Below are 25,765 nucleotides of genomic sequence, written 5' to 3'. Positions count from 1 at the left end.
ACCTAAAAATTGTGTCAAGGATTTCTCCATGGTAAAAAGGCTGAGAAAGGCTGGTCTACAGAAAGAAGTCCTGGCCGCATCCAGCTGCTAGTGCACATGCATGCTGCTCAGCTCATTCATTCCTGTGGTTCAAGACGTACTCCACTGGGTGACTGGGGGCTGTCATGAGAGTGGACATAGTAAGGAATGTTTTCTGACCAACTGTAAAGGCTTCTATTTCCAATTTTTAATGATTAGTTCAATCGTATTCAAATTGATATTTAGTGAGTTGGGAATTTTATTGTATCTATTCTGTAGCTCGTGCTTTTCAATCACCGTATCTTTATGGAGTGGGTTACATGCCACAATTCTGACTCCCTGAAAGTTGGACCGTCCATAGTGTACACAGGTATATTTATATTACTGTAGAGGTACTCCCCCCCATAGGACTCATATTATTTTTCCCGGGCCTCCCACTGATTACTCCACAGTCAGTCACAGGGTATTTTCACACAGCCAGCTGCACACATTCTTCCGCTCGTTATATTCAATGACCAGTCTGGGGGATTTGTTTTTTGTATTTTATTTGGAGACCTTGGATAGGAGAAGAGATTTCATAGGATATTGCAAATTAACTATTCACAGATGTGGACAACTATCTCTATGTACAACTTGCAGCAAATTAATCCTGGACTTTACTCCCTCTGGAATAATGTCAGTCCTTGCTAAATCAATAAAAGGCAGTGGTGGCCCGTGCATTGTGGATGCATGGGCACCGCCCCCGACACCTCCACCACCCTCCCTATACATGTGCCCGGACCCTTTCAGGACACCGGACACATGAATTACTATGGCGAGGAATGTGTATTTTGAAGCACGTGATTAGAGCCAGAGGCAATGGTTGTTGCGGTACCCTGATCTTTGAGGCTGCTCTGTATAGCCTGATCTGTATACCCTGGTCTTTGAGGCTAATCTGTATACCCTGGTCTGTGAGGCTGCTCTGTATAGCCTGATCTGTATACCCTGGTCTTTGAGGCTAATCTGTATACCCTGGTCTGTGAGGCTGCTCTGTATAGCCTGATCTGTATACCCTGGTCTGTGAGGCTAATCTGTATAGCCCGATTTGTATACCCTGGTCTGTGAGGCTGAGCTATATACCCTGATCTGTATTGCTGGGGCTATATACTCCTGACACTATGGGTAGAAGCAAGTGGAATACAGGAGACGAAGTGGGTGGATTCTATAAGGGGTGGGGCCTATGGGGAAGAGGGAGGGGTTATAAATGAAGGGCAGGGTCTGGCACCCCCCATCCAAAAACATTACCAGCCACCACTGAAAACAGGCATCTTCTAGCAGGAGCTCTACGCCTAGGTAGTAGGAATAGCAAAGACTTGATACTATGTAGAACTATGCAGCAGGCCTTCAGTAACACTATGCATCAACTGAACAAATTAAAGCAAGTCCCATTGTAGCAGAAAGAATTTAGTGGGCCATGCTTCTTCAAGACACTAGCCAGTGTCCCCTTTAGCTTGCACCCAATTGTTGACTCCTAGCACTCAGAAGGGGGCTCAACAACACCAGTCCCCAGGATCCCCTGCATGGATCTGTACTCACAAGGCTTTATCAGCACATATGGCAGCCCTCTTCAGTGATACCAGACAGTATCCGCAGACATTCTCCCTCAGACAGCTCTCGCAAGAATCATGGGTTGCAGCTTCAATGTTTCAGGCCCTCAGGTCGACTACCTGAGGCTGCATGGCAGCAGCCCCCTCCCCACGTGGACCTCTCTCCAGAGAAAAGCTTGACACCCAAGCCCATGTGCTCCCCAGATATAAAATACAGGTATCCAGTATGCCTTGGGGCACACCCACTTCTAACTGGCCAGGGCTGTATGGACAGCCATGCTCTCATCTGCCAGGATTCCACCCACTGTCCAATATACTCTATGGCTATTGGAGCAGTGTAAAACTTTAGACAGCATGAGCCACACCAGAGCAGATGATCAATCCGTCAATCAAACCCAGTGACACAAGAGTGGGGGACAGGGCCAAGTCCCACTGTCTGTGTCAATTGATGCAACAGCGGGACTCGGGAGCGTGCCCGCATGTGTGCCCAATGGAAATCGGCTCTCTGTGGAAGCACCCGATGAAGGACAGGGGCGCTGGCAGGGTACCCCAGAAGAAGAGAATTGGGGCTGTTCTTTGTAAAACCCTAGCACAAAGCAGGAAGGTATGACGTTTGTTACGTTTATTTAAAAAAAAAAAAAAAAAAAAAAAAAAAAAAAAGCAACCTTTACAATCACTTCACATTTTCCAGTTCCTTCATCTACACAATTCTAATCTTTTTTTCTATACACCACCGCCATGGATTTGAAATGAAACAAACAAGATGTGCTTTAACTGCAGACTTTCAGCTTTAATTTGAGGGTATTTACATCCAAATCAGGTGAACGGTGTGGGAATTACAACAGTTTGTATATGTGCCTCCCACTTTTTAAAGGGACCAAAAGTAATGGGACAGATTAACAATCATCCAAACTTTCACTTTTTAATACTTGGTTGCAAATCCTTTGCAGTCAATTACAGACTGAAGTCTGGAATGCATAGACATCACCAGGCGCTGGGTTTCATCCCTGGGGATGCTCTGCCAGGCCTCTACTGCAACTGTCTTCAGTTCCTGCTTGTTCTTGGGGCATTTTCCCTTCAGTTTTGTCTTCAGCAAGTGAAATGCATGCTCAATTGGATTCATGTCAGGTGATTGACTTGGCCACTGCATAACATTCCACTTCTTTCCCTTAAAAAACTCTTTGGTTGCTTTCGCAGTATGCTTCAGGTCATTGTCCATCTGCATGCAAAGCACCATCCAATGAGTTCTGAAGCTTTGCGTTTGTTTGTTTTTTTAAGCCTAATGATGGCTTGCTTAATTGATAGTGACAGCTCTTTGGATCTCATATTGAGAGTTGACAGCAACAGATTCCAAATGCAAATAGCACACTTGAAATGAACTCTGTCTTTTTTATCTGCTCCTTGTAAATGGGATAATGAGGGAATAAAGACGCACCTGCCCATGGAACAGCTGAGCAGCCAATTGTCCCATTACTTTTGGTCCCTTAAAAAGTGGGAGGCACATATACAAACTGTTGTAATTTCTACACCGTTCACCTGATTATAATTGTGTCGATGTCCCAATTTTTATGGACCTGACTGTTGTAGGCAAGGTTGAAAAAAGATACAAGTCCAACCACTGTGTGTGATTTTATGTCAGTATTACATTGTATATTCCTGTATGTTGTGGTCGTTCAGGTGCCTAATAGTTTTTTTTTTTTTAATTATCGATGCTCCCCGGTGAAACCAGTGCCTGTGGAAGAGAATTCTACATCCTAACTGTTCTTACAGTAAAGAACCCTCTACGCAGTTTAAGGTTAAACCGCTTTTCTTCTAATTTTAGTGAATTGCTGTGTCTTATTAAATTCCCTTTCACGGAACAGCTTTATCCCTATTGTGGGGTCACCAGTAGGGTATTTGTATATTGCAATCATATCCCCTCTCAAGTGTCTCTTCTCCAGAGAATAAGTTCAGTGCTCGCAACCTTTCCTCATAACTAAGGTCCTCCAGTTGCTTTTATTAGTTTTATTGCGCTTCTCTGGACTTTCTCCAGTTCCAGCACATCCTTCCTGAGGACTGGTGCCCAGAACTGGATTGTATACTCCAGGTACAGCCGGACCAGAGTCTTGTAGAGTGGGAGAATTATCATTTTATCTCTGAAGTTAATCCCCTTTCTAATGCATGCCAATATTCTGCTTGGTTTGTGTGCAGCAGCTTGGCATTGCATGCTATTGCTGACACCATCATCGACAAGGACCCGCAGGTCATTTTCCATCCTCGATTCCCCAGAGGTTCTCCCCCAGTGTACAGATTGCCTTCATATTGTTGCCACCCAAATGCATTATTTTACATTTAACCTCATTTGGCATGTAGTTGCCCACCGCATTAATTTGTTCAGATCTTCTTGCAAGGTTTCCACATCCTGCGGAGAAGTTATTGCCCTGCTTAGCTTAGTATCATCTGCAAATACAGAGATTGAGATATTTATGCCATCCTCCAGATCATTTACAAATGAATTAAAGAGGATTGGTCCCAGGACAGAACGCTGGAGGACCCCACTTTCCCCCCTTGCCCATTCCAAGTACTCCCAATTTATCACCACTCTCTGAACTTGCCCCTGTAGCCAGTTTTCTGTCCATGTACTCACCCTATGGTCCATGCCAACAGACCTTATTTTGTACAGTAAACATTTATGGGGAACTGCATCAAATGCTTTTGCAAATCCAGATACACCACGCCTATGGGCCTTCCTGCAGAATGAGCTTTCACCCTGAGCACTGGATATGACATCCGCTTCCAGAATCTGCATCTAATAGATGTGCTCAGAGCACACAATGCAATGACAGAGATTCATGGCTCTTCACACAGTGAGCAATTACAACAGTGATTGTGGCTGGATGCAGAGATGAGCCGCAGCTATCTACACACCTGTCATTCCAGATGCAGTATTCTGCAGATTCTTGCCCCTGGAAACAACAGTATACTATATATAATATCGTATACTAATCGCCCATGTGAATGGACCCTTAGGGTTTCTCCATTCCTTTGCAAGGCCCTATGGAACCATCCCTGCTTGCATGTTCCTCATCATAACTAGAGCTGTGTCTCCTTACCACGTGGGCATCAATAATATTGAAAGAAAAAGCCCAAAGCCAAGGACATCAAGCCACTCCCCTGCTCCTCAGCCCTAGACTGTGTTGTCCATTATTACCACTTCCCTGTGCACACACTCCCGAAATGGAAGTTTAGAAAATCAGTGCTGTGTGAGCTGGCGACAGCAAGTAGTAAGCATTGAGCTTGTGCACAAAGGAGTAGTTTTCATTCTCCCCCCGATTATCTGATGAGGCTGCAGGACCACTGACCCCTCTGTCTGGACAGTGCTAATTGGCCATGTGCTGATCACATGCACCCTCCCAAAGAAAAAAAATTAATAAAAATAAACCTCTAACAATACACACCAAGCTGAGCATGTGCAGCTTGTCCTCAAGGCTCAGTAGTATCCAGAGATAGTTTGGGGACAGTGGAAAAAGGAGCAGATCATAGAAGACAGAATCAAACTGCCTCTTTACACAAATGTAGAGGATTAACCCCTTAGGTTCCACAGTGAGTACAAGTGTGCTTTACTGCATATACAGACTGATTTCACTGTGTTATGTGTTTACTAACACTTTAAATAAAATAATATATTAGGGTAGTATGATTTCCAGCTTGCTGCCAAAGCACCAAGTTAACCATTTGCCTACAGGCCATTTCTGACAGTTCACTCCTACAAAAATATCTAATCTACACTTTTATGAATTAAAAAAAAAAAACCCACACATTAACGTTAGCCCAATTTGTTTTGGATAATGTTAATGATGTTACGCCAAGTAAATAGTTACCCAATATACCACGCTTTAAAATTGCACCCACCCGTGGAATGGTGGCAAACTGCAGTCCTTAAAATTCTCCATAGGAGACGCTTTAAACCTATTTACAGGTTACCAGTTTAGAGTTGCACAGGAGGTCTGGTGCTCAAATTTTTGCTCTCGCTCTGACATTGATGACAATACCACACATGTGCAGTACCCATCACCGTTTACATATGTATGCGGGAGTAACGTATGTGTTCGCATTTGCACGTAAACACAGTGGGATGGGGGAACTTTACAGGTTTAAAATTAATTTTGTTACACTTTGCTATCACAAGAGATGAGCTAAATCCCTTGTGACAGTATGGGCCATGACTGGTCCTCTTTATGGAGAGATCTGAGGTCTATTAGACACGATCAGTCTGATTGGCTGCTGGTGGCCAGGTAACGAAAGAGATTGAACCAGAAGTGACAAACTACTTGTCACTCCTGGTTTCCAGGGTTACAGAGAGGGGGAACAGCGTCTGTTTCTCTCTGTACATGGCAGCCATCGCCGCTGGCCACATCACTCCTCCCATTTAGCCACTCAGATCACTTCTTAAATAAAAAATAAATAAATAAATAAAAAAAAGAAAGAAAATCGTAAGCTGAAAAGATTGATACCAGGATGATGCCTGTAAGTGCAGGCATCATCCTGCTATAAGCACTGAAACCCAAGGACGTCCATGTACTTACCTTGGGCGTCAAGTGGCTAAACAAAAACATGTACCCTGAAATTCATAAAGACTGGCATAGACACATTTTGCAAAAAAGTATCTTGAATAGGCCCTAAAAGTCGAGCACCAAATTCAAAAACCTGCCCAGAACATGCTCTGGAATTTGGCACGAGCTGCACCCGCTTTTAGAATGCATGCAAGACACTTTTTCAAAACCTGTCTGCGCCAGTTTCTCTCTATATGCGAAAACAGAGTTGGTCTAAACTGGCACATTCCATGCAACACGGTAATATGGCTATATGGAAAGAACTCACACCCTGGAATCCATCCAAATTCTTTATTAAATAACCAAGTACAAAGTAACTGCTGACATGTTTCGACGAAGAGCCTTGTTCAATGCAACTAGGCTCTCTACCGAAACATGTCAGCAATTACTTTGTATTTGGCGATTATCGAAAATAATTTGGAAGGATTCCAGGATTGCGAGTTCTTTCCATATTATGAGTTTGTGATGGGGGGGGGGGGGGGTCAGCTGAACCTGGTGTGAAGGTCCCAGTAACAAACATGCATATTTGGAGGTTTTCACAGTTAGAGCGGCTACCCCGTTTGTACATTCAATGCAACACAATGTAAAAGCTGCACATTTTAGAACTACCTGAATTTGGGGCACGAGTGTCAGAACATAAAAGTGTCACAGATGCTTCATGAATTTGGCACAATATTTTACCAAATGGGATTAAGCACAGAAAAGTGGCACGACAGCTTTATTCAACCCACCTCCCCTCAAGTGTTTAATGCAATCTTAAAGAGATTGCAAGACTTTGGAAAAATAATTACTGGACAAAAGATGATTTAGTTGTGTCATATTAAAGGGCGTATACCAATGCAGTCAATCATTTTGTATTTATTCTTTGTAAACAATTGATATAACTTTGAGGAAATTAATTTTTACTTTGGACCAGATCTATAAAAAGTAAAGGAGATGCTGCTATTCATAGGACACTATGGAGTCTGATCCAGACTGAACGTCCAGAAAAATGCAGCCTGCATTGTTAAAAGCTGCATTGTCCTTCAGATGTCCTCTGCATAACACTCTGGTATAGGAGCAGAGCTCAGGCACATGAGCTTTGCAGATCTATTTCTGCGATAGCAGGAGAGCTCAGTTATAAGACTGACAGGTCTACTTATATTATTTTCTACATTGATCCTCAAAATAGTGTTTACCCGTGTAAAGTCTGTGCATTGCATGCCGCATTCACTGTGCTACCATAAAGCACAAGGGTTACAAGCACAGACATTTTTCAATGAAAACGCACTGACGGCAAGGAAGTGAATCCTCGCCAATATTTTACAGCTGTAAGCAGTTGAGTAAGGAACTTATATATGCTGCAGTTCTTCAGTAAATAAAAACGCATAGGTTTGTCATTCACTATTCTTACCCAAAAACTGGTTGGTTTGTTTAAGGTCACAAGAATGGTTGCTATTTGTGCAGAATTACTTTTGGTTACAAGTGCTGGGAATTTGTAAAAATACATCAGGGTCAATGTACCAAGATCAGTTATACATGGTTCGAATCTCAGCTGGTTCCTAAGATTCAAACCATTAATGGGCAGGTTGAATGTAACACAGGTTCAAGGCGCCATTGAATGCATGCTGGAAAAATTGGAGCTACAAGATGATGTTTGTATCTTTTTTGGGGATCTCTTATGACCAAGTCTTCTTAAAGTGGTGGATTTCCCTACCTTCAATTCAAATTCCCCCTGGATGGATAGAGGCGCGCTGGCTGGGTTTTGAGCCACAAGTGAGAGTGACCTTCTGTAATAGGTGGTCAACAGTAGCTGGTAAGCAAGCACTTTGTAAGGTGGAGACATTTACTCAGGATCACACACGTTCTGGTGATGGATGGTGCACTTTCCGGGTGAAGGACTTTCACAATTGGGACTTCTCAGAATTCAGCAGCTACAACCACTAGCTGCTAACTTTTAATAGCCCGCGTTGTCAGCTCCTTGAGGAAGATCGGTCCATTGGATAGGGTGCAGGCGCCGGCATTACAAATTAAGGGAAAGCAGAAGTGGCGCCTTCAGGCTTCCCTGCCGGTTTCTTACCGTACATGCGCAAGTCGTGTGGCGCTTCCTGAATGGCCCAGTCATTTTCTGGGACACACACAAAGGTCCTAGAAGGCAGCAGGAGAGAAGAGGATGTGACGCACTAGGCCACAGCAAGGCTGGGACAAAAGTTAAGGGAAAAAAAATTTAAATTAAGAAATCCAAAAAAAAAAAAAATCGAGTGGTAGAGGGTTGTCATTCCTTTAAGACAAAGTTGTAAAAGTGAGTGGAACTCAATTTTAAGCACAACTCTATAAAAAGGTAATATAAAAGGTTGAATGAACAAAGCTGATCAACTTGGGTACAACCAGCCTACCGGATCTGCTCCCGGTGGGGATGGCTTTCCCCACCCCACCCGTGAGAAGACAATGGCTCAGCTGGATGATTCCATTTGTCAGCACTGTATGTGTTGATGGGGGGGGAAAAGCACAAATTCCTGCAACTCGTGGCTATAGGAAAGCTAACCTCTTCTCAGGAACATATTCAGTTTCCAAATAAACGGATGTGGATTTTTTTTTTTCTTTTTTGTATAAACTGCCTCTATTCCCTATGATTCAGTATTACTGTATCCTATTCCCTTGAATGGCTCAATTTTTCAAACTTCTTTCCAATGTACAATCCACTGAATCTCACAAGTACCACTAGTAAGAACCAAGTGATAACTTAAGCAAGCCATACATGGATCAAAATTTGAGCGGTCCAACAGGGCAAGCCGATTGTTTAGAAGTTGATCAGTAGAGTGACTTCTGAACAACCAGCCAGTTGGAAAACTTCTGGACGTTCAGCACATTCTAATGGCTGGAAAGTCTCACCATTGTCAGAAAACAAAAGCTCAGCAGGAGTAATTCCTCCACTCACACATTTGAGGTGTCAGGTCATTCTCACTGGAGGGAAAAGCTCATTTGCAACAAATTATTGGCAACTTTCCTGTATGTCTTGAAGGTAATTATTTTGCAAAGGCTACTTTGTATGGTTGGAGAAGATTCCTGCGTTTCCTTATACGAACCATTACTTTTTATAAATGTCAAATGTTATTTTCTGCCATGTACAATTTTTACTACTTCAATAAGGCAATAATGTATGGTTTTGCATTATCAATGAAAAAATGGACCTGGAACTGTGGAAGTTGTACCGAAAAGGACTAGTCATGAGCATTGCCTCTGGGTCTCCCTGCAGCTGATCCTTTCCCCCTAGTACCGATTTACCGTGCCTTGTTCTGCACTGTGTCTCTAAGTGGGGATGGTAATTTTGGTAGAATAATAGCTTTGCTTCTTCATGTCGGCAGACCCCTGATGACAAGGAGTAATGATCAAGATGCAGCAGGAAGGGTGGAAGAAAACACAGATTCATAGAATAAATAAAGCTGAAGCTAACTGCATCAACAAAAAAGGAACAGGAAATAAGTTACCAAAACAGAGCAGGTCACGTCCATAGGCAAAGAGTCGTCAATATTTGTCTACTAAAAAAAAAAAAAAAAAAAAAAGACAGACAGACGCAGCAATTCGCCATGAAGCACATTTATTATTAAGTGTCATTTTGTTTGGCATATTCTTTTAATCCAATATTTACCTCCCTCGGCTCACAGCATGGCTTGGATTCTAAGGCATAGTACAATAACCAGCAGGTGGCAGCAGCATCAAACAAATAAAATAATTATCATCAATAAAATCACACAAATATAAAATAGAGAAGACACAAAAAGGGGTTTACCACTTTTAGTGGAATGGATCTCTTCTGTGTAACCCCACTACTGAACACTAATAAGCAGGGGTGAGACACGGATCCCCTTTACATTGGCACGAAGAACTAAAACTGTTCATACCAACATTGCAGTGCCCATAGGCATGGGTAGCCTGTTCTAGTAGACTTTAAAAGCCTATTGACTAGCAAGGCAATCAGCAGCATAGGAGACTTCCGGAAAGGGTGAAGTCTTTCATTTTCTTGAGGGGTAAGTTCTAGGCAAGGTTTTTTTTTTTTTTTTTTTTTAAATGGAGGAAGAAACAATTTTCATTGACCGGGGGGGGGGGCTGGAGGAGGGGATGGGTTCATGTGCATTTACAAACACAATTCTGAACCTCCCTTATATCTCCTGAAGTCCTGGTCCAAAAGCAGCCCCATAAACAGGGCTGTGGAAGTCTCTCAAAGATCAGTGACATCAAAATGAATATGGATCAAGGATACGGTGCCTGTCTCTGTACTGCAAGGAGTTGCGTTTTTAAAATGGACTTTACCCAAAAGCGTTTATTTTTCCCAAAGTTTTGGATATAATGCAGCCGCTAATCTCCTCCATCTCCCATACCTGTCTTGACAACCAGGTCTCCCTGCTCTACATTGTAGATCTTCTCCACGCAAGTTATCCACCTATCCCTACAACAATGAGGGTTACAGAGCGGGGGGGGGGGGGGGGGCGGGGGAGAAGAGGCCTGGTTGTGGCAGAATGCCTAATGGATTATTTCCTGACAATTCCTCTCAAAATTAGAAATTTTGGGGGCAGAGTTTTATATCAAAGTGAACTGACCTGCTATTAAGGCTCCATAGACACTTGTGCAACTTGTCATGCACTACTTTCTTTGGTCCAACTTTCATACAACTTGAGGGCCATACCCCCAAAAGTTTAATGAAAGTCATGCCTGAATGTTATTCAAAGCAACAGTTGTCCATTATCACTGATCAAAGCCAAAATCGTATCCAAGTTGCCCTCAAAAGTCGGCACAACAGGAGTCATACGAGTGTGAATGGAGCCTAAATGTTCTTAAGCCCCCTTTCACACTGGTGTAACTTGTCATGCAATCTGACAGTTCCAAACCACATGACAAGTTGCACCCTACTGTTGACAATAGAACTGTTCAAAATCGGTTCAACTCCCAACTTTGGAAGAAGAGGAAGAAGAGGAAGAAGAGGAAGAAGAGGAAGAAGAGGAAGAAGAGGAAGAAGAGGAAGAAGAGGAAGAAGAGGAAGAAGAGGAAGAAGAGGAAGAAGAGGAAGAAGAGGAAGAAGAGGAAGAAGAGGAAGAAGAAGATCACAACGCTGTGGTAGTTAATTTAAAAGTAAAAGCAGGCAGCCGCAAAGGCTGCCAGACATTGCAGTTTTCCATTCACAGGACACCGAACGAGTGACAAGGCCAGGCAGGTGAAGCCCTGCTCAGCCATATTTTTAATGGTTACAGCTAGCAGAGAGGGAGACGACCCTGGCTGTCAGATCAGGGAGCCGATCCATTCGTAACATTTTACACCCTGAATATGAACAGTGAACTTATCCTTTAACAGAAACAGGTCAGGCCAGGTAAGTTTCACTGTAACACCTGGTACAAAGCAAAATTATACATCTAAAAGCCTATTGTTACAGGAATTATTGGGTGTAAAACATAGAAAGTTTGCAGAATTTGCCCACACTGTTTGCAAGTTCAAAAATCAAATCAGATAAAAAAAAAAAAAAAAAAAAAAATAGATCTACCTTTACAAAGCAGATCTATATTGGCAGCGGCGAAAAAAAAAAAAAAAATTACCTGGTGTGTGCGTTTAAGGCAAAATTCAGACTTTCAAATACAAAACTCTTCATGTCAAACAAAACTTCCAGATAAAAGCGGAATTACCTTGTCTGCTTAATAAGTTCTACATAGAAAAATATGCCATAAAACTATTTACATTCACTCTTCCTAATACATCCAAGTAAATAGAAACATTACAATATTAATATAATATATTCTATAAAATAAAGATTTATGACTTGTGCGTAGTCTTGACTGTTATCCTGTATAGCAGTGATAATACCATAAAGGAATCTTGGAGAGACTGACTGGGATCAGTACTTGAGCAAAGCTCTCCATAATCATTTATCTATATGCTGCTACAGCAAAACTACTATCCAGCATTGCTGGGCTCCAGTATACATTACTCTCGCTCCACGCGTTAAAGTCAAGCTCCACTTTGTGAAGCTTCTATAGGATGTTCCACTGCAGAACAATTAAAGGAAACAGATTTTTTAATTTTTTGTAGTGCAGAGAGGTGCGTTTATAGTCACTGCTCACTTCACCTCCTGTGAACGCTTCCCTTAACATCTGAGCGGCATTTGATCTATACTGCTCAGTATAAAGACCTAGGGAGGACAGGAGAGGAAGGCAGACCTAGTATTGTCATATACAACCCCCTTCCTTCCCCCTGAAGACTGCATACAGATATGCCCTGTATAGAAGACACTAAAAAGTGCATACAAGAAACAATACATAATAAAAAATGGTTATCCTACTTAAAAATAGGCACTAAAGATTTAAAGAGGACCTGTCATTTGTCACAAGGCAACACTGCAAGGATGGCAAAACACTTTGCTTATGTTATTCTCAGTTATGAAAGTTTTAATGTGGTATTAAAGTGTGACAGCTAAGCACTATTCAAGCCCTTTCTGTACCTGCAAATCTGATAAGAGAATAGCAGCTCACAGCAGTGATCTCCAAACTGCGGCCCTTTGCTTGCTTTTATATGGTCTTTGGGGTGCCGTTCCTTCCACTGATATGCTGCGCCTATTCCTCCCAATCAATTAACAATGAGGCCCCATCCCTCTCACTCAAGTCTAGTACTAGCTATTGTATTCTGACAGGAGCACTGGGTCTACCCAGCATAACAATGGGGAGCTACTCCTAATACCAATATATTGGGGTACTATTCCTCCTACTGACCACAGGTGCTATGCCTTTTACTCCCAATGACCACCAACCTGAGATATTGGGGTAGTTCTGCTCAGAACCCAATCAGCTTCCAGTTTTTTTTTTTCAAAGCTTAATTAAAATGGAAGTAAACCCTTCCAAACAACTTTGACCTACAGGTAAGCCTAGATTAAGGCTTACCTGTAGGTCCAAGTAATATCTCCTAAACCTATATGGTTTAGGAGATATTTGCCCGAAAATGGGCACCGCTGTCTACGGCGCATGCGCCGTAGACAGCGGCGCGCATGCGCACTAAATGCGGCAAGTCCAAGAATGGATTTGCCAAATTTGTCGACTCCCGTGCGCATGCGCGGGAGTGACGTCATCGCGGCCTCGCCGTATGACAGCGGCGGAGCTGCGAGGCGCGACTCCCGTGCGCATGCGCGGGAGTGACGTCATCGCGGCTTCGCCGCTGTCATTGGTCGGAGCTGCGAGACGCCACCAGCAAGATGGACGCGGCGGACTACAGGGATCAGCGGCGACTTCGCTGGCTCCTGTGTCAGGTAAGTGACACATAATGAGCTACTATGCGATGCATAGTAGTCCATTATGCTTTACCTTTGCAGGGAAAAAAAGAGGAAGTAAACCCATCAGGGTTTACTTCCTCTTTAACAAGCTGAAGTTGGAAGATGATTGGCTACCATGTACAGCTGCACCAAGTTTTGCACCCTCCAGTTTTAGTAAATCAACACCATTATCTACTCCCAATGGCCAGTCTGGCTCCCCTAAAGTCAAGTGCATTAACCTGGCCCTTTGTTAAATCTTGGAGAGCTGTGGCTTACAGGGAAACATTTTCAGTCATTACACATCTTGAGGTAGGGGTGAAACAAAGTAGAAATAGGACTACAATACAGTCAGTAAGCAGTTGCTCTCCAAAACCTGCACATAGCATCAGGCTTCCACAATACACTGCCCACTGACAACCTACAGGTGCCAAACTAATTAGCTCTGAACTTTATAGCCAAACTGCCAAGGTACTTATACCCCTCTAACACTGGGGCCATGGCAGAACTAAAGCAGCGCTTTAGCATCAATTGAGCGGTGCTTTTTGCCCACTAGCAGAGCGTTTTTAACCGCAAACAAGGGTTAAAAGCGACAGTGTTACGGCGCTTCTGAAACGCTTCTCATTCATTTTGTTGTAGCACTCAAGCCACCCCATGATGGCACTTGCAGGACTTTACCCAATGCCCCACAAGCGCACCACCCCAGTGTGAAAAGTCACACTGAAATGAATGGGAGGCAGTTTTCAGCTGCTTTACAGGCGCCATTTCTAGCGCTAAAATGCCTGAAGTCCGCCTCAGTGTGGAAGGGGTCTTAGAGGAAGAGCTTGATCATCCACAAGGCAGCCTAGGCAGGGGCTTGCTGGAAGTCCATCTACAACCTTCACCTTTCTGCAGCAATCCAGAAGAATAATGCAACTGCTCAAAAAAACTGCACCTACCTGTCATTTCACAAGGGGGAGAACTAGTACTCATTGAGCTGGCCATGCCAGTACAGACAATGCAAACTGGGCAGCTTCTCAGTGCCTATTGCAGTTCTTATCAATACCAATAAAAAATAAAAAGGATTGTGCAGTGCAAGGAAACTTCCTCACCTACTATCTGAATCCATCTCAGCTTGGAAAGAGTCAGAACAAATCTACCAAGAACCCCATTATGTAAAAGCCCCCCCTTTTTTTTTTTTTTTTTTTTTTTTTAATATACACTGAATGTTGTACCCTTTTAATTCTTTCCTTTCGTATACAGATTTGTGTATAACTAATATAGCTTCCTATACAGCCAGGAATGCAATTAGCAAAAGTGCCTATCTGCTGCTGAGATAGGTTCATTTCGTTTTATAGAAAGGGCTTTTTGCGTTATGAGCCCATATTGCTTCTCTATATATTTTTAAACTTGCACCAAAATACAAAAGTAACACCATTACCTTCCCTCAAACACGGTGTGATGTTTTGCTTGGGAGTGTAGGGTAAAGCCAACTCTGCTATAAAATCGGATGGCTAAAGCTACTACTAAGTCTCAACAACGTTCTGTGTCACTCCTCCCATTGTACAAGTTGCTTGTACAATACCTGCTTTAGGGCATCACACTTTAAAAACCAAACCTTCATGACTGGGAGAAGAAAAAAAAAAAAAAATAAATAAAATAAAAAAAATAAAAAAAACACACAAGTAAAGCATTTACTTTTTCCCCACAGTTTGCTTATAGGAATGCCATTACAAAGTGATTCAATTCTGTGTAAAAGTGAAATAACACTTTAAATACTAAAAAGTTAAATAGAAATGGTCTCCAGTTAGATGCAATTGGGAAAGCTGCTTTCCGTGTGGCAACAAGTTTTCCAAAACTGAGTTTAAATATGAATGGAATTTTCTGATTAAAAATAAGTTATGATTTCCATGTAGCTTGAGGTCTTTGGTGAGGTTCCACACATGACAGATTCCTCATGAGGGTTCACAAGGTGCCATATTATTGTTTCTATGGTACCCTAGGAGGAAAGGCTCTCCAAAAGCAAAAGGTGCCACTGTTGCAAGATCTGGCAGCCTGTACACGCTCAACGGTTGGAAAGAAAGTACTTGAAGAACTCATAAACAGACCAGGCAATGGCTGTAGAAGGCATCTGATAAATGACCCTGGCCTGCACTCCCCTGAAGTAGCCTCCCAGGCCTCCAATTTGGTATACCGTCCTTATGGTATTGGCCATACCAGACAGGTGTCCACTGATGTTAGCAGAACTGAGGGCAGTGTTTTCTTGGGTGTTCAGTAAGGTTTTGCACACGTCCAATGGCGTGGTGGCAGCGGCTGCTACTGCTCCAGCAATGGCACCTGAGATGATATGCGAGCCTGGATTATACTGACGCTGTGGGTTCAGCTGCTCCTGTGTGAACTCATAGGTGATGAAGTGAATGGCTTGAAAAGGGATGTTCATGAACAGCTGGGTGGTGTAGCTCCGGTAGAAAGCTCCAATTCCTTCTGTCCTGCTTACAGTGCGAATGCAATGTAGCATGCCCCTGTAGGGAGAGTTGTACATTTGCATTCGTTGCTTGACCACTGTAGATGGAGAAAAATCCAAGATTGTGATATCAGCAATAGTTACCCAATTAAAAAAAACAAAAAAAAAAAAAAAACACACACACACACACACACACACACACACACAGAGCAAGAGAAAAAAACAATGACATGCAGGTCTCTTCTGTCATAAAATATCCCCCTTGCCGCAAGCGGTTTTGAAAATTTTGACTTCACCAACAAAACAAATTGTACGAGTTTTATTAGTTACGAGTTTACATGCAGTGACAGAAAAAAGTATTTGATCCCCTGCCGATTTTTTACATTTTCCCACTGAAAAAAAATTATGCATCAGTCTATAATTTAAGTGGTAGGTTTATTTTGACAGCGAGACAGAACAAAAAAAACAAACCCAGAAAAGCGCATTTCAAAAAAGTTAAACTGATTTGCATTTTAATGAGTGAAAAAAATGATTTGATCCCATCACAAAACATGCTTAGTACTTGGTGGCAAAACCCTTGTTGGCAAGCAGAGGTCAGACATTTCTTGTAGTTGGTGACCAGGTTTGCACACATCTCAGGAGGGATTTTGTCCAACTCTTCTTTGCACATACTCTCCATGTCATTAAGGTTTCAAGGCTGGTGTTTGACAACTTGAACCGTCAGCTCACTTCACATATTTTCTATGGGATTAAGGTTGGGAGAATGGCTAGGCCACTCCAAGACCATAATGTGCTTATTCTTAAGCCACTCATTACATGGCCCATTTCAACGTCACTTTGATACAGTGAAGATGTCATGTCCCCTTAGCAGAAAAACACCCCCCAAAGCATAAGGTTTCCACCTCCATGTTTGATGGTGGGGATGGTGTTCTTGTGTTTATAGGCAGAACTCCTCCTCCGCCAAACACGGCGAGTTAAGCTGATGTCAAAGTGCTTGATTTTGGTCCCATCTGACCACAACACTTTCACCCAGTTCTCCTCTGAATCATTCAGATGTTCATTAGCAAACTTCAGAGGGCATGTACATGTGCTTTCTTGAGCAGGGGGACCTTGCGGGTGCTGCAGGATTTCAGTCCTTCACGGAGTAGCGTGTTACCAATTGTTTTCTTGGTAAATCCCAGCTGCCTTGAGATCATTGACAAGATTCTCCCATGTAGTTCTTGGGCTCATTCCTCATGATCATTGAAATGCTACAAGGTGAGATCTTGCATGGAGACCCAGACAGAGGGATTGACCGTTATTTTGTTTTTCTTCCATTTGCGAATAGTCACACCAACTGTCACCGTCTCGCCAAGCTGCTTGGCGATGGTCTTGTAGCCTATTCCAGCCTTGTGTAGGTCTACAATCTTGTCCCCGACATCCTTGGACAGCTCTTTGGTCTTGGCCATGGTGGAGAGAAATTGGAATCTGATTGATTTCTTCTGTGGTCAGGTGTCTTTTATACAGGTAACAATCTGAGATTTGGAGCACTCCCTTAGAGTGTACTCCTAATCTCAGCCTGTTACCTGTGTAGAAGACACCTGGGAGCCAGACATCTTGCTGATTGATAGGGGATCAAATACTTATTTCACTCATTAAAATACAAATCAATTTCTAACTTTTTTTAAATTCGTTTTTCTGGATATTTGTTATTCTGTCTCTCACTTAAAATAATCCTACCATTAAAATAATAGACTGATAATTTGTCAGTGAGCAAATGTACAAAATCAGCAGGGGATCAAATACCTTTTTCCCTGTATACTTTTGTCACATTTTTACTTGCTGCCCTTTATAAAGGAATATCGGATTTAATATACAGATTTGTAATCGCCTCTTCTACTGGGCATCCACATAAGTAAATATGAATAGCAATTGTTATGATAAACTCATTCATCCTTTTAGAGAGTCTGTCTCCAATCAGGCCTGACCCACAGACCAGCACAAAGAGCATGACTGGTGAAGGACAGACACTACCAAGTAGGAATGAGAGCCTGCTTGACTTAGCCCTGGTTCACACTGAATGCAGCTTTGAAATTCGCACCTGAAAAAATAAAGAATTGCCAAAAGTAGGCAGGAACTACTTTTTCAAATCTGAGCGGCACCGCAAATCCAGCGTTGCACCAATTTGAACAGTACCATTGTCGATAATAGAGTGCGACTTGTCAAGCAATTTAACCTGTCAAATTGCATGACAAGTTGCACCGGTGTGAACAAGGACTAAAAACCAAACCAAAAAGAAAAAAAAAGAAAAAAAGTTTACATTAACTTAAAGAGGAGCTGCACCTAAAAAAAAAATATTAAAAGCCAGCAGCTACTAATATTGCAGCTGCTGACTTTTAATAAAATCACACTTACCTGTCCCAGGTTCCAGCGATGTCGGCGGCAGATGACGAGCGATCGCTCGTCTCGCTGCTGCCACCGCCGCCATCCTCTGTCAGGGAATCGGGAAGTGAATCATGACGGCTTCACTGCCCGGTTCCCTACTGCGCATGCGCGAGTCGCGCTGCGCGTCTCTTATGGTCCCCCGCTGTGTCTCTGGGAACTGTGTGTTTCCCAGAACACAACGGGGGGGGGGGGGCGGAGCGTCTGCGGGGGTCTGCGGCGGTCTGGCCGGAAGTGGGTGCAGTTACCTGGATTATCCAGGTAACTGCACCCCCCTCCCCCCTGAAAGGTGCCGATTGTGGCACCGGAGGGGGGGAGGGATAAGATTAGCGGAACTTCCCCTTTAGGGTGAAGAACCGCTTTAACTATATCAAATGTAGACAAGGCAGGGCAAAAAATAACAAAATTGTCCATCAAGTCCCCCTTACCTTAAAAAAATAAAATGCGTATTTGTTTAAACAAGTTTTTAAATCACACGTTTAAAAAAAAAAAAAATTCTTAACTAAATTTAAGGGTGCATTGTGAAGTTTAACACAAGAGAGTTGGAAGAGGTTTAGTTGAGACTACACAGTAATCAGTGGCGTCACTAGGGTTGGTGTCACCTGGTGTGGAAAAACATGGCGTTACCCCTCCTCCACCAGCTATAGCCCCCCCTCAGTACAGACCTCACTCCTTCAGTACATACCTCATAGCAGGGGACATGCACAGTAGTGACCCTCCTGTGAGAATGTTAACAGAGAGGAGGGGGGAGATTGCTTTGCTCCACTCGGCTGTAAGAGAGACAACGCCAGTGGCCAGCGGGGAACGCTCAGACAGCCCAAAAGAGATGCAGATTGGTGCAGTGGCATTGCCCTGGGCCCTGCTTGTCATGTATCAAAATATCACATACCTGTTAAGAAAAAGCACCACTTAACACTGCCCCGTTGCATAAAAATCGGTCCATTAAAGTCCAATGGATAACAGATACTTCCAGGAGTGTGAATTTTTGTGATTCCCAGCAGCTCTTACAGCAAAATGCACATCTTCAGGGACAAGCTCTCTGCATCAAAACAGCATTCTGTGGTGTGGTCTACAGGAGAGGCAAGTACTAAAACGTATTTTACACTAGAAGGGGTTTTCCCAATTCTGTACAAGATATAGGGTCTCTAAGCACAAAATTGGGGGGGAGGGGGGGGGGGGGGGGGTTTACTTTAACTGGCTAGCTGGTTAGTGTGCTGGAAAATGGATTGTATTGTTCTGTAAACTGCCCTGTCCAAGTGCACCCTACTTCTGAAGGTCGAGCATTCAAGCAAAAGAACCATTGTTTAAAGGCTAGGTTCACCTCTGGGGGGGAAAAAAAAATAAAAATGCCATGTATTTTCGCAGGAGAAACTTTTTTCCCCTTTTTACAGGCGCCTACAAAGAATTGCACCAACGATCAGTAGATCATAGGTGCAATGTCAGCCTCCTGCAAACTCTTCCTTCCTTTTCTTACACAAAGGCCAAGATTCATGCTGGAAATATGTACAGAGCTGGAAGAAATATACAATGGACACAATATTCTACATGCCTCCTATATTTAGACATTTAGTCTAAATATAGGAGCTTGTTTATACCAGAGTCCAGATTTAAAAAAGCTAGTTAGAAATGGACTAGAGCAGTTGTGATAGATATATCTACCTATATAAAAAAAAATAAAAAAATAAAAATTAACTTGTCAGGATATTTACTCATCCAGAAGTGGAAATGGTTAAATTCACTTTACACTGCTGGCAGGAAATACAATATATTTATGTCTGCACTGAGGGTTAACACAGGGGTCAATCAAGGGGTTAAATGTGTTCCCTCTTGAGTGTTTCTAACTGTGGGGGGGGGGAGGAAAGGGACTAACTAGAGGAGTAGACGTATTGCTGTTCCTAACTGCTGACAGAATGGGGATTTGTGTACACTCGCACATGGCCAGCAGGCACGCGCCTGCTATAGCTATTTAAAGGGCTGATGTACAGCTACGGCGGTTTGCAGGAAAGCGCCAACCTGTCGCAGTATGACAGAAGCTAGTGGTTAAAAAAGGCCTAGCGTTATGCACTGTTGTCTTAGTCTTGTCTAAATAAACAGGATTACTTTTCAAATAGTTTAATAGTATGTGTTTTTTTTTTTTTTGTTTTATAATAACACACCACACACACACACACTTTATACTTATAGCTGGGTGAGTGCAGCATTGGTTCGATACTGCATATGTCTCCCGCTGGCTCTGTACTGAGAACTGAGTGATCAAACACTGCTGATCATTCAGTTCTCCCCTCTGCTCTGAGTACTGTCAGTTACCGCACTCTGCTCCTCCAGTGCACTGGGCTGAAAAGGGGGGTGGGAGCGGCTGGCTCAAGCCCTCAGTGGCTCGCTGTAAGGCTAAGTCAGTTGTCATTCCAGGAATCTGGGTGGCTCCTAACAGTAAAGTCGGGATCTTTCTGCAGCCTAGACCAGCCAACAGAGGGCTTTAGCAGGAAGGTGTGCAGAATGAACTGAACTCCTGTGATCCAAAGAAGTAGGGCCCAAAAGGCTTTGGCCATACTCCTCCTTTAACATGTAGTACTAATGGAAGATCAAGAAGATGAGAGCATGAAAAAATAAAATTACCTTCAGCTGGGTTCATGATGGCATCATGCAGCACGGTTGCCAGACTTCCTGCCACCCCTGCAGGCAAACAAAGTGTTAACCACAGTTCTGAATGACCGCACTGAGAGAAAGTCGCAAGAAATAAATGTATGCACGTTAGCAAAATCTCAACTGTTGCCAAGTGTTGGTGTTAGATTACAATCAGGTCTGCATTTAGCGCAATGCTGGGTTTCCTCCGATGTCCCTGCCTCATCCAAATACATACACAGATTATTATATGAAAAGGTGTGTGTGTGTGTGTGTGTGTGTGTGTGTGTGTGTGTGTGTGTGTGTGTGTGTGTGTGTGTGTGTGTGTGTGTGTGTGAGTGTGTGTGTGTGTGTGTGTGTGTGTGTGTGTGTGTGTGTGTGTGTGTGTGTGTGTGTTAGGCTGATACAATGCAGAGCTAGTGCTGATGAGCTGTACATAGTGCTGGGCTTACAAAACTAAAATCTGTATGGGGTCAGCAGTTTTAGATCATCTAAGATTTCAGTCATGCACCAATTAAGAAATTACCATTAGCCAAGTGACTGTTGCCGGCATGGTTAATCATCGATCCTACAGTGGTTTTCATCTTCTCATAGCACGCAAAGTAGAGTGCATGTGCCGGTCCAGCTCCGAGCATGGTCACGTTAATCCCCCTCAATGGGGTGAATAGGCCCTCTGTACGCACCATCCTCTTCAGAGCCTCCATGACGCCTTTGTACTGAGCCTTGGGGTCTGGCTGCAAACTCTGCATTCTAGTCTGAAACAAGGAGGAACATTATTAAACCACTTTAAAAATTACTGTAGTTCTGCTTTAACAATTCAAGTTTTTAATCATTCAGGCACTCGCCTTTAGACACTGGAAGTCCGGAAGGCTGTTAGTGCCAATAGACACTGAAGTCCAGCCATGACAAACATACATGCACCTTTGGCCAAGTAAACAATTTTCATGCAATGAACACTTGTGATGTTATCTCTAGAAAAGAGAATTGTTTAAAAAAAAAAAAAAAAAAAAAAAAAAAGGAATAGTTCACCAAAAGCTGCCTATGCGAGTAAGGTAACTTTGTAGATAAAGGTAATGGTATAGCCATAAACCAGTCATAATGGCAAAATAAAAATCAAAAACACACATTTAATACAAAATGAAATAAAAAGTCATATTTATAAAGCAGGGCTCTACTTTACAAAACATAAAGCCCCTTAATTTCAAAATATTTTCCTTGATTAACAAAGAAAAGAAAAGCCCATTCACACTCACATGACAAAACGTGACCCGACTTTGTATCCACTTGCTTCCCGGCCCATAGTCAAATGATGTTCACAGGAGGGATCTCCCATCCTGGGCAGGCGTCATATGACATCCTCGGCTTCCCAGCCGTCTAGGGGGCGTGTGCGCCACGTCACTCGGGAGTCGTGCATGTGTCCGGCGGCCACGATGTCCACCGAGCACTCGCGATTGCCAGTAACAGGACATGGATCCACAGATCCATGTCCTGTCAGGAGAGAGGAGACCAATCGCAGACCACCATTACTTGTAAACGAAAAAAAAAAAAGAAAAAAAAAAAAACGCCATAAAATCTATCCGCTATAACGTTTGTGCAAACCAATGAATATATGCTTATTGCGATTTTTTTTTTACCAAAAATATGCAGAACACATCGACCTAAACTGAGGAAATAATTTTTTTTTTTTTTTTTATTGGGATATGTATTACACCAAATTGTAAAAATTTTTATTTTTTTTTTCAAACTTGTCACTTTATTTGTTTATAGCGCGAGAACTAAAAACCACAGGAGGTGATCAAAAACCACCAAAAGAAAGCTGTATTTGTGTGTGTGTGGGGGGGGGGGGGGGGGGAGAATGATAACAATTTCATTTGGGTACAGTGTTACATGACCGCGTAATAGTCAAAGTGCGACAGCGCAGAAAACTGAAAATTGGCCTGGGCAGGAAGGGGGTGGAAATGCCCTGTATTGAAGTGGGTATACAGCATTATGCACAGAACATTTCAAAGTCATGAAATCATAGGAACGAATCCATTAAAAGCAAATAGTGTGAAGTTAATCCCGTGGTGCACAGCAGAGATCTGAAAGCAGCATCCACACGCCAATATAAAATGGGCCCCTTAGAGCAGATGCCAAAAGATGCCCACTATGAAAAAAAAATAAAAAAAATTATACATACATCTTTTGTGCACCTCTTCGATTTAGGTTCACTTTACTAGGGGCCCAACTTCCTGACTTTTGAAATCACAATACCCTTCCTCTTAGAGGCCCCAGCTTTGCTTATTTGCTGTGGAGTCGGTGACATGTTGCCACGGCTGGCCCTTGTGTCTTCCATGGTTGCAAACTGTCTGCAAGAGAATCCAGGCAAGCACAAAATAATGCTGCTGCTGTTCCAGCCCAGTTGCCAGAACACTACATAATGCACAAGTACCCACCACGAACATTTTGCATAACCACAGGCATGACTGATCGGTTATACAGAGGAACTTGCCCAGCGGGCTATCAAATATGCCAGTCATTTTTTGTTGTACTGTATGGAGCACAGACTGCAATGGCAATGATCTCCAGCAGTTTCTTGTAACACGCCCCTAGTCAGAGATTCCTACAGCCTGACCCTAGCCATACTGGAGTCTAGAGACATCTCCTGCAGCATGCTCAGTGTCTTCCCATCTACTGTAGCATGTCCAGTCGCGGACCATTCCATACACCGTACATTAGGTGCCATGCTCTAGATCTCTTGCATCAGGCAAGCTGACCACCACTGCGCTAGGCTGTTAATTAAATGGTAAAAAATGCAAAATGTATAGAACAATAGACTGCAGATGGTCAACAACAGAACCTGTTAAACTTGCCAAGTGTGCAAACAAGATTACACTAAACGGAGCCAGGAATCCTGTGTTCTTAAATGAACTTGCATTTGAAAGCAATTCATTCTATGGTCTTGGACACATCCCAGGAGTCTTTGGGCCCGTTCTTCCTCCTCATAAGGATCAAAAAGAGCTCAGCAGCCATGATGCCGTGTTAGCTGTCCTGTTAGGTCAATAAGGGAAGGAGTGGGACATGTCATAACAGGTTGTTAGGTCCAGTATTGCAGATCAGGATCACCCTCTGCAAAGTAGGGAAGAAAGTCTAACTTTCAAACAATATCCAGACTTTCCATTTTGGGTCGTGCTTAGAAGTCTTTTCCAGCAGCTCCGAATGGCATAAATCTGTTTAATATGGAAGGAATACAAGCTTTAGGATATCAACACCATCCAGAGACACGTAACATCAAACAAACACAGAGCAGCAGGAAAGACTTCCTGTTGGGTTTGCCCACTCTGAGCAAGCATACTGCTACTGAATTACATAACCTAAAAGAGTAGAATGACTGCATTACAGAAAGCTTCTCTTAACACACTCAAAACACAGAATGTGACAGTAGAAGAGACCTACCTGGCACATCCAGAGGTGGCCTTTATTGCTCTACATAGCTGCTGGAGTGTCATTGGTGGAAAAACAGCATTGTTTTGAACCATACAATGCAGAGATACTAAAATTGAGAACCAACTCAAAAAAACAAAAAAAAACAAAACAAACAAACTGAAAATGTACAGCTTGCAAACTATAGACTTAAAGCGGGACTGTACTGGGGAAAAAAAAAATATTAAAAGCCAGCAGCTATAAATACTACAGCTGCTGACTTTTAATAAATGGACACTCACCTGTCCCGGGGTCCAGCGATGCCGGCAGCCGAGGCCGATCGATCGCTCGGCTCTCGGCTGCTGCCACCACCATTCTAGGTGAGGGAATCCGGAAGTGAAGCGAATCGGCTTCACTTCCCGGTTCCCTACCGCGCATGCGCGAGTCGCGCAGCGCAATAGGAATTGTCCGCGCTGTCTCTGGGACCCGTGTGTGTCCCAGCAGATAGCGCGGCAGGACAGGAAGAGGCATAGACTCCCACGGGAGTCTATGCCCGGAAGTGGGTGTAAATACCCATCTTAGACAGGTATCTCCACCCCCCTCCCCCCTGAAAGATGCCAATTGTGACACCGGAGGGGGGGAGGGTTCCGATCAGCTGAAGTTCCGCTTTAGGGTGGAACCCCGCTTTAAAGAAGCTCTAAAAAGGGTAAAGGCTCACTATACACAAAAGGTAAAAAAAAAATATTTTTTATAAACCTTCAGCATGCAGCTCCCTCCTAATACTCACTGAGCAGAAACTCTCCCGGGTCTCTCCTTCCTTATTGGCTGAGAAGCAGTAGCGGGAGCCTTTGGCTCCTACTGCTGCCAATCTCAACCAGTGATGAGAGAGCAGGGCAGAAAGGAGCCACGATCTGTGGGGGCTGGGGAGCGAGCTCACAAGAGAGCCTCCAGAGCAAGCAGCCTGCTATGGGGGCACTCAGCAGGGGGAGGGGCTAGGAGCATCAGCAGGGGACCAGAGAAGAGGAGGATTCGGAGTGGGACTGCTTTGTGCAAAACCATAATTTTCCACAGTTCCCATTTGGAGTTACAGTGTAAAAAACACATTCAGGGACATACAGTATATAAAAAAAAAAAAAAAAAAAAAAAAAAGGAGGAGACGCTTTCTGCACTTTAAGGCCCACCTGCGGACTCAACAGCAGTATTTTTTTTGCATAAAAAAGTGCAGGGTGCCATGTCGAAACCCCATTATGGGAAGGGTCCATGAAGCTCTGCACTTACAGGATGTTCACAGTCTTCCAGGTTGAATGATGCTCCTCATCAGCACAAGAAAGGGTCACTTTAGGGATTTATTTTGAATAAGGACGAGCCGAACACCCCCGGTTCGATTCGCACCAGAACTTGCGAACATACCTAAAGTTCG

General features: G+C 43.3%; 1 protein-coding gene across 2 annotated transcripts in view; it reads right to left on the bottom strand.

The window, feature by feature from the left end:
• SLC25A37 (solute carrier family 25 member 37) overlaps positions 1-25,765 on the bottom strand; it is a 65,374-nt gene that overhangs the window by 15,683 nt on the left and 23,926 nt on the right. Inside the window, exons 2-4 of one of the 2 annotated variants that reach the window (XM_077469718.1) lie at positions 21,470-21,698; positions 20,938-20,994; positions 13,563-15,998 (exon numbers count right to left, since the gene is read on the bottom strand). In XM_077469718.1, the coding sequence (XP_077325844.1) occupies positions 15,502-15,998; positions 20,938-20,994; positions 21,470-21,698 (783 nt within the window). In that variant the 3' untranslated portion in view covers positions 13,563-15,501. Of the gene's footprint in view, positions 1-13,562; positions 15,999-20,937; positions 20,995-21,469; positions 21,699-25,765 lie in introns of those variants that run through there. The other variant, XM_077469719.1, reaches the window with a different exon arrangement.

The sequence above is a fragment of the Lithobates pipiens genome, unplaced genomic scaffold (assembly GCF_037356315.1).
Source record: "Lithobates pipiens isolate NorthernLeopardFrog02 unplaced genomic scaffold, aLitPip1_a1.2 Scaffold_8, whole genome shotgun sequence".
Classification (NCBI taxonomy): domain Eukaryota; kingdom Metazoa; phylum Chordata; class Amphibia; order Anura; family Ranidae; genus Lithobates; species Lithobates pipiens.
Note: the sequence above shows the minus strand (reverse complement) of the source record. Positions and strands in the feature narration are given on the sequence as shown.